Source organism: Trichomycterus rosablanca, chromosome 17 (assembly GCF_030014385.1).
Source record: "Trichomycterus rosablanca isolate fTriRos1 chromosome 17, fTriRos1.hap1, whole genome shotgun sequence".
Classification (NCBI taxonomy): Eukaryota; Metazoa; Chordata; class Actinopteri; order Siluriformes; family Trichomycteridae; genus Trichomycterus; species Trichomycterus rosablanca.
This window is the reverse complement of record NC_086004.1, coordinates 838,429-855,369: the sequence shown is the minus strand read 5'-3', so window position 1 is coordinate 855,369 and position 16,941 is coordinate 838,429. Positions and strand designations below refer to the sequence as shown.

Below are 16,941 nucleotides of genomic sequence, written 5' to 3'. Positions count from 1 at the left end.
AAATAAAAAAAAGGAAAATGTGGATAGGAATATGTAGATACACGCATCAATCAGCCCCAAAACATTAAAACCACCCCCAAAATGTGCATGGTGCCTATTCTATAGCACATGGCATGATCGACACTTGTACGTTCGGGTGGACGGCATGAAACTGAAGTGAAAAGAGGAACGTTTGAAGGCCCCCCGATGGTTAAATCTCCGGCACAGCTTTACAATCACAGCGTGTCATGTTAGCCGGCGCGGTTGCACCTTTTGTGTCCGTGTAATCACCGAGAAATTGGGATTGTTGGACTGTAATAATAATTGGAAAGTCTCTGGGTTAGGCCTCACCACTGCCTTGATCAGGGCCCCTAACCATCTAACTTTGCAGTAAACCACGCTAGCCCACCGCTGCTGGGATCTCAAGGTCTTCAGTTGGAATCTCAGCTCTGCTATCGGTGATCCACAAAGCACAGAAATCTCAGTGCACATAAACCTGGCCTGACTGGCTGGAGTGAGACGCGTGTCTTCCTGCAGGGGGCGCCATCGTGTGTGTGTGTAAAAAAAAAAATAATAATCGTCACGGTTTGATCTGTTCTGGTCTGCACTGTGTGACCTAGAGAGGGTGCTGGCCGAAATTTTGGGTTGTTTCTGGTTCCCAGTTGTGTCGTACAATCCTCCTCTTCAAACACTTAAACGATGTGGGCGAAAGTTTTGGGACACCCCTTGTAATTCTTTGTTTTTGAAACGGTTTGTCCAGCGCGCTGGTGTCCAAGTGCACATGTCCAAATACTTTTGGCTATCTAGTCTATTTCAAATCGAATCAACGTTTATTTGGCACATACTCATGTCATATCATACACGGTACAACTGGCAGTGAAACGCTTTCCTAACTGATCAGGCACGTTAGTGATTAGTACAAATCTGGACAACATGTATACGTATTTATATTAAAAATAAAAATAGAAATGTTTTAATATGTAAAACTTTCAGAAAATAAAACTTAAGATATAATTAAGAAATAATAGAAGCAATTTAAAGTAAACCAGTTGTGCATAATATAACATAATGTTGAACATAATAATGTGCAACGTAACGTGTGTGTGTGTGTGTGTATAAGTATATAAATACTCACATGTCCTCAATTCAGTGACTAAGCTGCTTTATAATGCAGATCTGCAGAATGTGAATGAATAAGATGGATAGATAATCTTTTCTGTGTGTGTGTGTGTGTGTGTGTGTTATTATAGGTGAGCGACGTGAACGACGACGTGCGCAGAGCCGCTGTGGAATCCATCGGGTTCATCATGTTCAGGTAGGATCTGATGGGATTTCTCTCTGCCTTTACCTCAGAACTGAATCTCCTCAGCGTCAGACCTTTGGGTCGTTCGATTGACCCTGGGTTTGTCCTGGGGGGGGGTGTGTGGGGCGGTGTGGGGGGGGGGGGCTTGTAGTGGTGCTCCACAGTTTGAACCTGCTTGCTTTTGGAACCCGGGCCTTTAGCATAGTGGGTTAGAACGCGGTGGTGTGGAAGCTAGGGCTGGGCGATTTTCACGATTAATTGGGTTAATTCGCATGAACGTTTTCACCCGATGTTAGAAATGTGACAATCTGGATTGTTTACATACTTTATCTTTTAATTAAAATACCAACATGTCACGAGGCAGAAACTGAGCAGACGCTCGCGGAATATAAATCAGGGAAAGTTTCATATCAAAAGGGCAAAAACGGTGTACAAAACCAGGTAGAGTCCAAAACCAGAGGATAAACTAAAACAGTAAACAGAAAACAACAAGGATTATACACGGTAACGGTTAGATTCAGGAATAAGGAGCGCAAACACCATCGGCAAAATGAGACACATAAACAGAGTTCTAATAAGAGTCACTGAATCAAACACAGCCGAACTGAATAAAAAACAGCCGAACTGAATCAGACACAGCCGAACTGAATCGAACACAGCCGAACTGAATCGAACACAGCCGAACTGAATCGAACACAGCCGAACTGATGAATCGAACACAGCCGAACTGAATCGAACACAGCCGAACTGAATCCTGATGAATCGAACACAGCCGAACTGATGAATCGAACACAGCCGAACTGAATCGAACACAGCCGAACTGATGAATCGAACACAGCCGAACTGAATCAAACACAGCCGAACTGACACAGCCGAACTGAATCACAACTCCGGGGCCGATGAGCGCGATCAGGATTGGCTGACCGGGGACGTGTGCTTTTAAGAAACCTGTAAAGAACTTTTTGTAGTTTTGCACTTTTCCTAATGTGAGGAGGTTCTGCTGCACAATATTTAAAGTAAGGATTGTGTGTGAGCTATTCTTATAAAGGATATAGCTAATTAAGATTTCTATTTTGTTTTAATTTTTGTTATATCGTTATCGTTATAAAGTTTGAGTCTCTTGAAATGATAATTGTAGTCTTCACTTCTGCAGTCTTAAATTAAAATGCAAAAAAAGAAGAAATTTGAGTCTTTCTTTAATTGCATTATACAAGAACAAAAAAATCGTAATCGACAATCGCTAATAATATTAAAATAATCTAGTTTTTTTTTTTTCTTGCAAAATCGCCCAGCCCTAGTGGAAAGTACTTACAGTACTGTGACTGTATACAGTCTAAACAATTGAGGGTTAAGGGCCTTGCTCAGGGACCCAACAGTGGCAACCTGGCAGTGGTGGGGCATGAACCAGCGACCTTCTGGATGCTGCGACATATAAACTACTCAGGAAACGTTAGCTAACTTTAGCCACTGGGAAAGGCTGATGTGCGAGCGTGATGAGACCCACGCTTGGTGTTAATGCGCCGCACGTGTTAGCAGATGTGCACGCTTCAGCATCTGGATATCAGCTGCATCCAGTCTCCACTCCTACAAGTTTAGCACAATCTGCTGTTTAGTGTTGTTGGGAGGAGGCTCGAGAGCGGGCGTGTCGATTAGCATATTAATCTGTAATTAAATAATCACTTTAGATGCTAAGCTAGTTGTGGTTTTGATTTTCATGGTCATGTGACTGTTCTACTATAAACAAACAGTGCTGAATGCAGTGGGCTAACTGTGTTGGACTTGGTTTGTGTGCTGGTCTGTGAACCATGTCGTTTACCATGGGCTGCAGATGGTGGTCCATCCAACAGGTTCCTCAATCTATGTACAGAACCTCTCGAGCTCTTTTAAAGTGACCGTTGGGTTCTTACTGTCCACCCTGACCAGGGACCATCTTTGCTGGATGCCCGATCTGACCCCACAGCAACTCTAGGAAGGTTCAAGGTTGTTCCAAGGGTCTTACGTTTCTCAATAGTGATGCCACTGTGGGTCTGAGACACTCTGATGTTTAGATGTTTATCAGGTCTCGGTGCATTTTGGTGATGGAGTTTAGCTTTTATGGTTTGGTTTTGGTCCTGATGATGCGGCGTAAATTGTGACCCGTGAAGACTCAAATTTGGCTTCCAACGAATTTGATGTCCGGTGGAGTCTGATTGAGACCTAGATTCGTCTTAAGGGTGTGAATACTTTTGTGAATAATTGATTTTAGGTTTTGTTGCTGCATTTGTGATCAGTGTGATCAGGGTTCGAATCTCGGTGGTGCTATCAGCCTGTCGGGCGTCTGCATGGACATGGGGGGGGGGGGGCTGAACAGCCTCGTCAGTCCCGGTCATGCTGCGGCGACGCCTAAATACGGGAACGGTGGGGGTGTGAATACTTTCTGTGTCCGGTGTCTCGTCCTCGTGTGAATGTTTACTGGTTCACGAAACCGTTTTGAACTGGTCATTCATCCCACCAGTTCTGCTTTCTTTCACTGGTTGGTCAGCAGCCAGACTTTCTCTCGGAGGTTTAAGTCTTTAAAGTGGAACCTACTGACCCTCTCATCCCAGAACCCCCCCCCTCCCTCCCTCCCTCCCTCCCTCCAGTTCCTGCTGCTTTAATGGCTCCATTTATACAAACCTCGTTACGTTCGGCTCGTTTAGGCTCCTGATCAATCTCCCGCCGCACGGGTACGTACACAGCGGCTGGATTCCTCCCGTTCTTCTGGAATATCTCCCTAACGTACGCCGAGCTGCTTTCTCAGATGGACGTAACTGCAGCTCAGTCCGTCCCTCCACTCAGATCTTCTGCTTCTGCTGGAGCCGGTGTTTCTGTGTTTCCGGGCCTGGAGGTGGAGGGTGTACATTTCAGCTTGTCCACAGTATTGGTGGGCAGGTCGGTAGCGGCCTTCAACACCGATGGATCTAGGGCTGCCGCGATTGGTCGACCTAGTCGATGACCATTTGAAGTCGATGCGTTGTTTTTAAAACCATGTTTATAAAAGATCCTTTTTAATTTCTACAAACTAAAAGCTGGTTTGTTCACTGTGTAAAGCTTTGATGGTACCACAGCAGCACCGGCGCCGTGCTGCACGTCTGTATCGTTTCATTACGCTTCTTAATCACGGAGATCTTGTAATACTGCATTTCTAAGCGAGTTCAGTTAGACCAAATTTCTGCTTCAGGTCCACCTTGAAAACGGAGACTTTAAGACCTTCGCGCATCCATGATAAGGGAGGGGCGGGAGTTGTAGGCGATTGGAGCTCACTGATTGGTTGTGGAGGTGCTCACTGTTTGAGGTGATAACACCAAAGTTAGGGAGCTGGGTGTGTTCAAACACCAAGTGAGCTGCCTTGCTGTCTTACTGCCTTACTGCCTACACAGGCAGCTGCCTCAGTAGAGGATTTTAATAAGGCAGGTTATTCGAACGTGCTACTTAGACGGCGATTCCATCGGGTTTTGCTTGCTAAGCTAACAGTTAATTAGGGCTGCACGATATTTCGTTTCAGCATCGACATCGCGACGTGTGCATGCGCGATAGTCACATGGCGGGACGTGCGATGTCACTTAATGCAAATTAAATCAAATACGTCACGCTAAAACTTTTTTGCTGCTCGACACAAAACGAAAATTCACACCGTTCTCATTTTCCATGACGCATCTACACCAGTGTGTTCAACAACCCAGTGAGCCGCCTCGCTGTCTTACTACCTACATAGGCAGCTGCCACAGTAGAGAGGATCCTAATGAGTCAATGACTTAGAAGGCAGGTTATTGGAACGCGCCCGATTCCATCGGGTTTCGCACTTAGCATCTTGCCATTAAAACCAATGGAATGAGGTGGGACGGCGCTAACATGTCAATATAACATCTCGATTCGTGTACAGAAAACTGTTACATTTGCAACGAGAAAAACACTCGTTAAAAATTAATAATTATTTATTTACGTTTGAGAGAAGAGATGCCGCAGTGTATTCTGGGATTGCCTTCTTCACTAAGGACGCTTTCGACGCTCAGCATTGTGCTTAGTAACTAAGAAATCTGGGATTTGGAACAGGTGTACAGCTGCTCTTTTGTTTGTATAGTTTTTTTAAAATAATGTTACTACTTGAAGAGGTTTTGATTGTGAAATAAAATATTAAATGACCAATTTTGTCAATCCTGTTAATAATTCCCTCATGTGATATTGAAGCTTTCTTAGTTTAATGCTCAGTTTCAACCCAGTACAAAGATGCAGCTGGTCATAATCTTTTGTATCCCTTGTAGGCACCACGCTTTTTCACAGATGAGCCCCTTATTTAGAGTAAGATACTGTACATGCATTATTAATATTATTAATAATGTGGTGAAAATTCCTGCATTTTTTTAATATCGCAATATAATCGCAGGGAAATAAAATATCGCAATGTCAGTTTTTTCCAATATCGTGCAGCCCTACAGTTAATATCTTGCCATTCACAACGCGCTGGCATGTCACTATAACATCTCCGTGTACCGAATACGGTTACATTCACTGACGAGCCCGAACTTGCAAAAAAACACACTTGTGCAAGTTTATACAATATAATATTATCTCTCTGTGTGTGTGTGTGTGTGTGTCTAAGCCGATACCGATCAGTTAAAAAATGCCTTGATCGGCCCCGATTCCGATCTTTGAGATCGGATCGGGACATCCCTACCATTTAGTGTGGCAACCCTGCAGTGGTGTGGCTCGAACAGCAACCTTTTCCTTTTCCTACTAAATTCATGGGGAAATGTTCTGAATTTCACGGACCTCAGGGATTTTTAAAGAAAAGTGTCACATTTCATGTCGGTCATTAAATTACACTCGTACGACACACAGCACGGCTACATTAATAGTTGAACGTAAACCTAGAACATCCAGCGACGGTGCGAGGCTTCATGTTCCGCCTACCAAAATACTTGTCTGTGTTTTGTCTGTGAATTAGGTAGGTCATGTCTGATACTTCCTGTGTGTGTGTGTGTGTGTAAAATAAATCACACACTTGCGCACCAGCAATCTGAGAAGTTTTATTGAAAAACGTAAAAGATGTCCATCCTGTCACGAGTCCAGAAGGTGAAGAAGACTGAAGCAGAAACGTTCCTCTGTAGATCCTCCGAGTTCTGATACACCACGGGAACAAAAGTATTCGGACGTATCGCAGCAGTCACGACGAGCCGACCGTCGCCGGTACGGCTCCCGGCCGGCCGTAAGCAGGGCCGAGACCCGCTGTGGCCCGACCAGAGCAGTGCGTTTGATTAAAAACTTGTTTTATGGTACAGTGGAGCAACTTTTGTTCCTTATGAGGATGAAGTGATGCAGAATTCACCCCGTCGGGTCCTCCCGTGAGGTCCCGTCCGAACTATAAAGGTGCGTCTTTAACAAAATGTACACGGGAGAGAAGATATGGCCAGAACGGAAAATAAATAATTCCGATTTTATTCAGATGGGACACGTTTTCTCCACAAAGGTTAAGTTCATCGACACTTTCATTAGATTTTTTGGCTTGTACACCTGCTAAACATCAAAAACCACAAAATAAAACCATGATAATCCATTTTTGTTGGTCATTTATTAATCCCAGATGGATTATTTTAGCGTGATTGATTTGGGATAAGGCTAACGGTGATTCGGAGCGCAGCAGGAGAACCGTGAGCCTGTAGAACATCCACACGACCCTCGGGTCTGCACTAAATGTTATTCCAGTATCGAACAGCATCTGAGGTCCGAGTACCGGTCACCGCTCACCGGTTAAAGGCGGGTGAAGCCCTGGTCGGGTCCGCAGTCCTCGTTCTCGGTCAGGAGCAGCGTCTCCAGCAGGACGCCGCCGGACGGCTGAGCGTCGGCGGGTCGCCTCCGCAGGGGGCTCTGGTACCCCACGGCGCCGATCCCGTTCATCACCCCGTGCTTCATGAACAGTTTGGAGTTTTCCGCCACGCTGGACTGAAAGGAGATCCGGGTCAGGTTCCGGCACTGCGTCCCGGGCGACCTCCTGGCGCCGAAGTCGCACGTGATGTAGCGCGTGAAGGCCTCGCGGAACGTCTTGTTGAAGAGCGTGTAGACCAGAGGGTTGACGCCCGAGGACACGTACCCCACCCAGACGAAGATGTCCATGAGCCTCCCGACCAGCGCGGCGTCGCAGGCGGCGCACAGCACCGAGGTGACGTTGGTGATGAAGAACGGGCACCACATGACCACGAAGAGCAGGAAGACGATCCCCAGGACCTTGGAGGCGCGCTGCTCGTTGCTCAGGTTCTGCATGGAGCGCTTCCCCACCGCCGACATCCTGCGCACCGGGATCTCGTCCCCCGTCACCGGGTTGGTCTGGGTGCCGTCCGGCGGCGACGGAGCGGCCGGCTCCCTCTGGAATACGGTGCACACCGAGGGTCTGTTGTAGCGCTGCGACGTCCTGGAGCGGAGCAGGTACACCTTCTTGCGCAGGACGCGGATGGTCAGCAGGTAGATGATCATCATGATCATGAGCGGGACGAAGAACGCCGCCAGAGAGCCGAACAGCTTGAAGTCGCCGAAGCTCTCCAGCGTCAGCAGGCAGGTGTGGTTGCCGTTGAAGGTCACGTTGTTGGGATGGTCCGCGGCCCTCAGTCCTCTGATGGGGATCGGGATGGCGATACCTGCCGGGAGACAAACGGCGGATGAGCGTTCGCGATGGCTAGCTTGGTTTGGCGTCCCGCTCTGAATAACCGCTCGGCTACAATACATGGAGCGTTTGTTATCGATTTATCGATCACGAGCTCGTGAGTTCGAATCTCAGCTCTGCTGTCGGGCAGTATTCGGATTGTCCGAGGGTGGCTGCTGCAGTGGCGGCCTCTCCTGGCCGGTCATGGTGCTGCACAGAGATGCTGAATAACGGAGAGCAGTGCGTGGCTCTCGGTGCGCGATACGGATCTCCATTTGAACCCGTTTCATGCAATAACTAGAAGCGAACGTGTCGGCCCTTTACAGTCAGCACTAGAGGTGAAATGCGATCGGGGAATTGGATACGACTAAATACTGATTTATTATTGGCGGGCCGCTAGTGGCCGGTGTCTGCGGTGACATCGCGAGTTCGAATCGGCCGTTCGAAGACGGCGGATGAGCGTTCGAGATAGCTAGCTTGGTTTGGCGTCCCGCTCTGAATAACCCTTCGAAGCGAACCGCTCGGCTAAAATAAACGGAGCGTTTGTCTCCGCCGTGACAGCCGCCGTAGATCTGGCTATAACATACCGTTCCGTAACGCCAGCTACCGTCGTCTGCTTTTGCTCACGGACGCTCTGTCAGGCCGTAAGCACGTGCGATCCGGGGCCCGAGGTCGTCGTTACTGGAACCAGAGGTCTGCCTTTCATGGATCTGAAACGCGGCTTGGGTTTCTGTCATAGCGCTAAGCGCTCGCTGTTCTAAACAACGCCGTCAAAATAATCGCTAGCCGTCTCGTCTCGTTCCAGGCAAAAACCGCGTCCCAGTCGTTAGCGGGTAATTGTTTTTTTTTCTTTTTATTTTGATGTCCTGAGCTCACAAACTACACCAATGATTAATAATTAGCAAAAAATAATATTAAATAAATAAAAATGATCGGCTGGCTGCTTGTGGCCGGTTTTTGCAGTAACATCTCAAGCTCGTGCTGTGCTATCGGCCTGCTGGGCGACTCGGGGCATAGCTGCTGCAGTAGCGGCCTCTGCTGGCCGGTCTTGGCACTGCACTGAGATGCTGAATAACGGAGAGCAGTGCGTGGCTCTCGGTGCGCGATACGGATCTCCATATGAACCCGTTTCCTGCAGGTAACTTTGGATTGGATAAAATTGGATTCGACTAAATATCAATTTATTATCGTCTGGCCGCTAGTGGCCGGTTTCTGTGGTGACATCACAAGCTTGTGCTGTGCTATTGGCCTGCTGGACGACTATACGGACAGTAATCGGATTGTCCGAGGGTGGCTGCTGCAGTGGCGGCCTCTGCTGGCCGGTCGTGGCGCTGCACTGAGATTCTGAATAACGGAGAGCGGTGCGTGGCTCTCGGTGCGCGATACGGATCTCCATATAAACCTGTTACATGCATGTAAATAGAAGCAAACGTGTCGACCCTGCTCGGTCAGCACTAGAGGTGAAATGCGATCAGGGAATTGGACACGACTAAATATCGATTTATTATCTGCTGGCCGCTAGTGGCCGGTTTCTGTGGTGACATCACGAGCTCGAATCTCAGCTCTGCTATCGGACAGTAATCGGATTGTCCAGCAGTGGCGGCCTCTCCTGGCCGGTCGTGGCGCTGCACCGAGATGCTGAATAACAGAGAGCGGTGCGTGGCTCTCTGTGCACGATACGGATCTCCATATGAACCCGGTTGGTGCAGGTGAACAGGAGCGATCCGTATTAGATGTGAACCGCGATCTGGGAATGGGATATGACTAGATTATAAGGAAATGCTTACATTAAGCAAATAGAAAACAGTGTAGGGAAGGATAATGAGCTTTTATTTAGTAGGAAATAATAAAGCAGGTCGAGGTTCTGTGGTACTTAGGTGAGGATTAATGGCGGGTGGAAGAGTGTCGGAGGTTCCTTGGCACCGGTACGGTTCCTACAGCGACAGCATAAACAGCGCCGCGTACGCCGCCACTAGCTGCCACTTCTAAGCAGACGTCCTGCGCAGGAGTGTTTTACGAGCGCCCGCGGGATCAGCGCCGCTCGGTTCTCGTTTCCGCCGCGCCGTGTGGTGCCGTGCCACCCGGCGGCGGACAATACAGCCGCCCGGACGTTTAGGAGCTTACCGATGGAGATCAGCCAGACGAGGGTGATCTTGGCGAGGGCCTTGGCGCGGGAGTTGTACTGGCTGTGCTGGATGGGCTTCTTGATGGCGACGTAGCGGTCCAGAGAGATGGCGCACAGGTGCATGATGGACGCCGTGGAGAACAGAACGTCCAGGAAGAGCCAGATGGGGCACAGGAACTCGGGGAGGGGCCATCCCGAATCTGAAACCAGAGGAACCGTGAGGGATCAAAGATGCCAAAAGTATTCGGACGCCCGACTGTGAGCTAGTATTAAAACGGCCTCTCACAAGACTTTGGAAGTACGTCTGTGGGGATTTGTGCCCGTTCAGTCAAAATCTGACAGCGTTTGTATGTGTACGGCTGGGCACTGATTGATCAGTCGGTGTTCCGATTCATCCCAGAGCTGTTAACAAAATGGGCCTTCCCTAAACTTGCTGCAAAGTCAGAAGCATGTAATTACCTTGATATAAATGATTTATTACACCTGTTAGTAACAGATAAATTCAGTTATTAGAAGAGGCGTCCCAATAAGCAGTGGTTTTCCTACTGGTACTCCAGTTTACTTCCAGTTTTCAGGCTTCTATTTTATTTCTGCATTTTCTCCCAGTTGATTGCAGTCATTGCACTCCGACCCGAGCAGCCCTTAGCCGAACCCTTCTTTTACACCCATGCTTACAGGCACCTCTCCATCTACCAGTCAGGGTCCTTACACAGCGTTTGAAGACCCCACCCACATGGTCCGGTCATCCCGCCCTAGTAGACACGGTCTGCCAACTATGCCCGCTAGATGGCGCCCAGCCGACCGGTGGCAACGCCGAGTTTCGAACCGAGGTGTTCAGAGTCTCGGCGCTTGTGTGCTATAGAGGAATATATATTTTGGAAACTGGTTTGCATCGAGCTACACCGGTATCCCAGTCGCATCTAACCGGCATTATATTTGACATCTGTAGTCGCCTTTGTGCGCTAGCTTTGCTCCAGACACACACGGCGAGGATCGAACCCATGCCCTTAAGGGATCAGGTCGCCCGCTCTACCCACCGTGGTGCCGCCTGTGAGGAATGTAAACCCTCCCGCCAGGTGTCCGAACGACTCCACCTCTCGCATAAATATTTATGTTACTCCTTGATGAATAGATTTCACTTTTACGTTCTCGGTGAAGGTGCGAGCGAGCCGAGTCTCGCCCCGGCGCGGAACCCTCGGATTCCTCACGGCGTCCGCCTGTGAAACAGATGTGCGGTCGGACGCCCCGCGCACCGGGCCGCTCACGCTTTACGCTCGGATGTTCGTGCAGGAGCGGATTGGATGTGAACGGCGATGGTTATGACGCCGCAGCAGGAGAACGTGTGAAATGACCTGGCAGACGTGTGTGTATAAATAGAGGCGAATTCATCGAGCACTAATGACACCCACTGCTTTATTTAGAGTAGAGCGTCTAAATAATCTGATTATGAGTTCAGGTCTGATTAGAATCCTCTCTACTGAGTGGGGGAGCAGGGCGGGTCACTAGGTTTTCACACAGACCCCATAAAACACATCCCGAATGAACGTACAATGTACAACAACGATAGACAAAGAATACACACGCCCCAAATCCTTACTCAAGATAATTCAGAGATAATCCTTAATTTCTTAATGATATAAGACTGAAAGCCCACATACAATAAAACGAGCACAAGATCTGCCGTGAATATCACAAATATAAAAACCTCCTTACAAAAACTAACAAATAAACAGAAATTAATCTCGCTTGTTCTCTAGATATTACATTTTTGTGGAGGGGAAGATACACAAACACAATAAGAGGTTGGTGCTTGGTCTCGAACCGGGAACAGGTTCTTCTCATCTTGTCAGCAGGACGTCGTTTTCATGCGTGTGATCCTCAGAATCACAAAATCCAGATTAGATTAGATAAATTAGATTTATTTTTGAAGACACATTTGCTTCTCAGAAGAGCACCTGTTGTTCCAGCTGATAATATCATTTAGAGGTCACTCTGTTTTAATAGCATTTGTTTTTGAAACAGGGCGTCCGAACACTTTTGGACACGTAGGATAGGATGCCTTTATTTGTCACTACAACGAAATTCTTTTTTCGCGTATCCCAGCTTGTTTGGAAGCCGGGGTCAGAGCGCAGGGTCAGATATCGTGCGGCGCCCCTGGAGCAGACAGGGTTAAGGGCCTTGCTCAGGGGCCCAACAGTGGCAGAGCTGGAATTCAAACTCTCAACCTTTCAGTTGATAGCCCAGAGCTCCACCCGCTAGGCTACGAATTTCCCGTATATAGTGTATCTAGCTGAATTTTATAAAATAGCCCAAATTATAAAGACGAGATAAAATAAACAAACGAAATATTAATCTTACCATAAAATGTGTGTGTGTTAAACATGGCATTGAAGTCCAAATAATTTACTCTGTTATTTAAATTAAACTTCTCTGCTACTGTTTTATTTATTTATTTATATATATATATATATTTTTTTGGATCTGAGGGAACGGGGCCTAGTAAATGTGGAACGCCGCTGATCCCCGATGGTTAAGATGGTCTTAAAGGACCAAAACATTAGGACCAACCCCAGGGTGAGGGATGAGAACTCGTATCTCTGTAGCGTCTTCCAGAAGCTGCTCAGCATGACCGCTTCTATGAGTTTCGTTCTCTACGTGGTGATTCCAGTCGGGTACTTTTGTGTTTTTGGCATCGTTCTGGCACGCCTGGTGCCCAAAATCACAGAAAATCAGAGCACAGCCTCTTCTGTACTACTGAACGGGCACAAATCCCCACAGATGTACTGTACTTCAAAGTCCTGTGGGAAGCTCACGGTCAGGCGTCCGAATACTTTCGGCCCTAAATGATCGGCCGTTTTTGTTGAGACGCGTTCTTTCTGATCCACTGATCTGAAATCTCATGAAGTTTGGAACACGGTGGTTGCTTGTACTGATTGATCCTTTGGTGGATCCTCCTGACAGCAATTCACCTGCTTATTATGGGATGTTTACTCAAATTCTATAACTATTTCACTAAGTTTAATGAGTTAATTAGAGGAAACGCTGGAAATCTTTTCCAATTCGTGTCCAAATATTTACTGATCTGTGATTAGGATGCTGACTGGTTCAGTCAGAACAAACCCACCTACTGCACTTCTAATCCAGCGCTGTTATAACAACATAAACCTCAGCGGCGTCGATGAGAACGCGGGACCCCGCCCACTTACTGTAGAGGACGGTGACCAGGGCGATGGGCATCACCAGCAGCCCCACCAGCAGGTCGGCCACGGCCAGTGACATGAGGAAGTAGTTGGTGGCGTTCTGCAGCCGGCGCTCCAGCGACACGGCCAGGATGACCAGGATGTTCCCTCCGATGGTGGGCAGGATGACCACGAGGATGAGCAGCGACACCCAGTGCAGCTCGTCTCCGGGGGGAGGGAAGGACATGCTGCTCCGGGTTTCATGGACCGACGACGACGTGGTGCTGGGGCTTTATCCTGGGACTCGGCCAGCATCGTCCCGCACCGGCTGATCCGAGAGAGAGAGCGAGAGAGAGAGCGAGAGAGAGAGCGAGAGAGAGAGAGAGCGGGTCAGTCCGGGGGGTCCAAATATGTACCATCATACCTACTGCATCAGGGCAAACGTTCAACTCCACGTCCACCGAAGGACCGACGGTCGACATCATCTTACAGTTCCCATCTTAGAACTTTCAGTGACTTACAGTACTGTGTCAGTAGATTACACTGGATCACAGAAAACATTTTTTTGTCTGCTACTTGGAGTGTTTCATGTGTCCTATACTAAATCGAGTGTGCAGAGTTTAAATCTGTAGACGAATTTTGCCTATGACGTCGGGTTCTGAAGTTATACTCTGTATCATTGGTTATTCAAACAGACGCGAGAAACTGTTTTTGTATCTGTTATACAGCCACTGTGCATAACTAAATTGTGGTTCAAAACTGCTAGAGATTACAAAAACTGCTTCACATTAACAAACGTGTAACTGAAAAGTTCTCGTGAGTCTTTATGCAATGCACAATTGCACATACAGTGTTCAAAAGTGCTTCAGGCACGTGCTTTTGCGCTTGTGAGTGTCTGTTGTTGACCGCTGCAGAAACCAGCAGTAGTCGCCCATCATGTTGGGGTTGAAGTGACTTTGATATCTTTTTTCCATGGTGGCAATATCCTGGTGGAATCGTTCCCCGTGTTCATCACTCACATCACCCAAATTTGAAGGGAAAAAATCCATATGAGAATGTAAGAAATGAATTTTGAGTGACATTCGGCAGCCGAGTTGCTGATACGCTGCTAACATGTTGCTCACAAGTTCAGCATGGTTGTCAGCCCGATGGTTGCCAAGAAAGTTTTGCACAACTAGCACAAATGCATCCCAAGCGGCGAGTTCAAGCGTGTTCAGTTTGGATCTGAATGTGTCATTATAAACACAAATTCCTGCTTTTAGTTTCATTCCCGCAGCATAAGCAATAGGAACAGAAGGCTTTTCATTGCCATTGTGCAGCAATACAGCTTTCAGGCTAGCTTTGCCAGAAGCAAGTGAGGCTTACCATGTTCAGATTCTGGATCATAACATGCGTCAGGAGCAACATCATCCTCATGATCTCCATCAGAACTGTCATTTTCAGAAGCACAAGATGCAGGTGGAATTGGCACTGTATTCTCAGCGTCATGTGGCACTGGCTTCAGAGCAGACTCACAATCAGGATAAACAATTTTTGACTTGTTCTTCTTTGAAAATCCAGCAACATTAGTCATGCAAAAATAGCAGTCCGAGTGATGATCTTTCGGTTCCCGCCAAATCATAGGCACAGCAAACTGCATTGCCTTTCTCTTGCCATTGAGCCACTGTGTGAGACCAGCGTAGCACACAGTGCAGCAGATGTGAGGTGCCCAGCTTTTGTCTTGATCTCCAAATTTACACCCGAAATATTACTTGTAAGCGATCATCACTCTCTTCGTCAGGTTTTTGCGCTGATCGTATAGGGTGTATTTACCACAAATGTAGCAAAAATTGTCTGGATGGTTAACACAGCTCCTCCTACTCATCTTTAGGCTTAAGCAGACATACTAGCAATATAAGAAAACAATATTGTCAACTAGCTATGGTGCAGCAATTACAATGTTGCCAAGCTGCAGAACATGGACAAATCTACCAAGCTGTCACCAAACTGCATTTGGCCTGTAACTTAAAATCTCGACGTCCTGCGCGAATTTTGACTTCATATTCGGAATCAGCACACTCGATTTCATGTAAATAGCATGTTTTATTCCAAGTAGCAAAATCTTTGTTATCCTGTGTTATCTAAGCAATTAAAGGTTAAGGGCCTCGTTTAAGGGCCCAGCAGTGGCAACCGGGCAGTGGTGGGACTTAACTCAGCGACCTTCTGATTACTAGTCCAGTACCTTAATCAATGAGCTACATTTACATGTTCAGCATTTATCAGCGTCTTTATCTAAAGAGACTTACAGCACTGTCAGTACACTGTTTAAGCCATTGAGGGTTAAGGGCCTTGCTCAAGGGCCCAAGTGGCAACCTGGAATTGGTGGAGTGGGGCTTGAACCAGCGACCTTTCGATTACTAGCCCAGTACAATAGATTTATTACACCTGTTATCAACTGCTGTGGCTGAAACACACAAATTCAGTAATTAGAAGGGGTGTCCCGATACTTTTGACCGTATAGTGGGTAGAATTCCTGAGGTGCTGTCGCGCTCGGCGTTCTTCGTTAATTCCTCGTATCTCGATCGTTTACGTTTACGTTCCTGCTCCGTTCGTCCTGCGTCTCCTCTGGACCCGGAGCGAGCGGAACCCCGAGCACCGTGACCGCCCCGCCGGTGGTTCTGAATCCCCGCGCAGTCGTCAGTTCTGGGCCGGCGGGGAGTAATCGAGTAAGGAAGCGCTGATCTGCTCGATCTGCTGCGATCGCCGCTCGGTCCTGACCCGCTCGTGTTCCGTCTAATAATCAGATTTAATCCATTAGGACGGATGTTGTGTTTCTGCGCCCGGACGATGAATCAGACTCATCACGCCGGAGCTGCAGTCACGAACGCTCGCTTTCTTTTCTTTTATTAATGGAATAAAGTGTTAAATCTGTCAGAAGGGAAGAACGATGATGAGATGTGACTCCAAAAAGAGACGTAAACAATCTTATTTTTTAATAATTATATAATAAACTACATGTACAGTCGGGCTTCCCATTAAAATGATTTATTTAGAGCAGAATTGACGCGTCTTTGTTTTCTGCAGCTGAAGCGTCGCTGCTCTTCCATAATCGAGTATTTATTTATTTATTTATTTATTTATTCAATTCTTTTTCAGTCTGGTCTGATTAGATTCAGAACCTCGAGCAGATCTCTTTAGGGAGAATTTTAGTGAATCTTTTCAGGGAATCTTGTCATGTTAGGGAATCTTATGTTAGGGAATCTTGTTTGTTAAGGAATCTTACGTCAGGGAATCTTATGGGCTGTTGTTAGGGAATCTTATGTTAGGATCTTAACATAAGATTCCCTAACAGCCCATAAGATTCCTTAACAAACAAGATTCCCTAACATAAGATTCTCTAACATGACAAGGTTCCCTAACATAAGATTCCTTATGTTAGGGAATCTTGTTTGTTAAGGAATCTTGTCATGTTAGGATCTTATGTTAGGGAATCTTGTTTGTTATGGAATCTAATTATGTTAGGGACTTTTGTTATGAACTGTTGGTAAGAGATCTCGTTATGGAATCTTGTTAGGGGATCGTTTCAATCTGACCCTTAATTCCTTATTCCTACCTTCAGCCACGGCTCCGCGTCGCTCCGTTCCTCCTCACGTGGTGCCACATGCCTCCTTCATCCGACTCCCCGCTGGTGTCCGGTCGTGTAGAACCTCACAATCCACGACCC

At 47.2% G+C, this 16,941-nt stretch overlaps 2 protein-coding genes across 2 annotated transcripts in view; one reads left to right on the top strand and one right to left on the bottom strand.

The window, feature by feature from the left end:
* psmd1 (proteasome 26S subunit, non-ATPase 1) overlaps positions 1–16,941 on the top strand; it is a 47,938-nt gene that overhangs the window by 12,156 nt on the left and 18,841 nt on the right. Inside the window, exon 16 of the mRNA XM_063012487.1 lies at positions 1,230–1,294. Within this exon, the coding sequence (XP_062868557.1) occupies positions 1,230–1,294 (65 nt within the window). The remainder of the gene's footprint in view (positions 1–1,229; positions 1,295–16,941) is intronic.
* Positions 6,346–13,558, bottom strand: htr2b (5-hydroxytryptamine (serotonin) receptor 2B, G protein-coupled). Its single transcript, XM_063012748.1, has 3 exons — positions 13,266–13,558; positions 10,059–10,259; positions 6,346–7,929 (listed from the first exon to the last, which is right to left on the bottom strand). Exons 1-3 carry the CDS (start codon positions 13,483–13,485, stop codon positions 7,049–7,051), a joined length of 1,302 nt encoding a protein of 433 aa, XP_062868818.1. The 5' UTR covers positions 13,486–13,558; the 3' UTR covers positions 6,346–7,048.

Coding starts and splice junctions, on each gene's coding strand:
- htr2b (XM_063012748.1), bottom strand. CDS start 13,485: ATGTCCTTCCCTCCCCCCGGAGACGAGCTGCACTGGGTGTCGCTGCTC. Junction 10,260..13,265: donor CCTGGTCACCGTCCTCTACA/GTAAGTGGGCGG, acceptor CTCTGGTTTCAG/ATTCGGGATGGCCCCTCCCC. Junction 7,930..10,058: donor CGTCTGGCTGATCTCCATCG/GTAAGCTCCTAA, acceptor GTCTCCCGGCAG/GTATCGCCATCCCGATCCCC.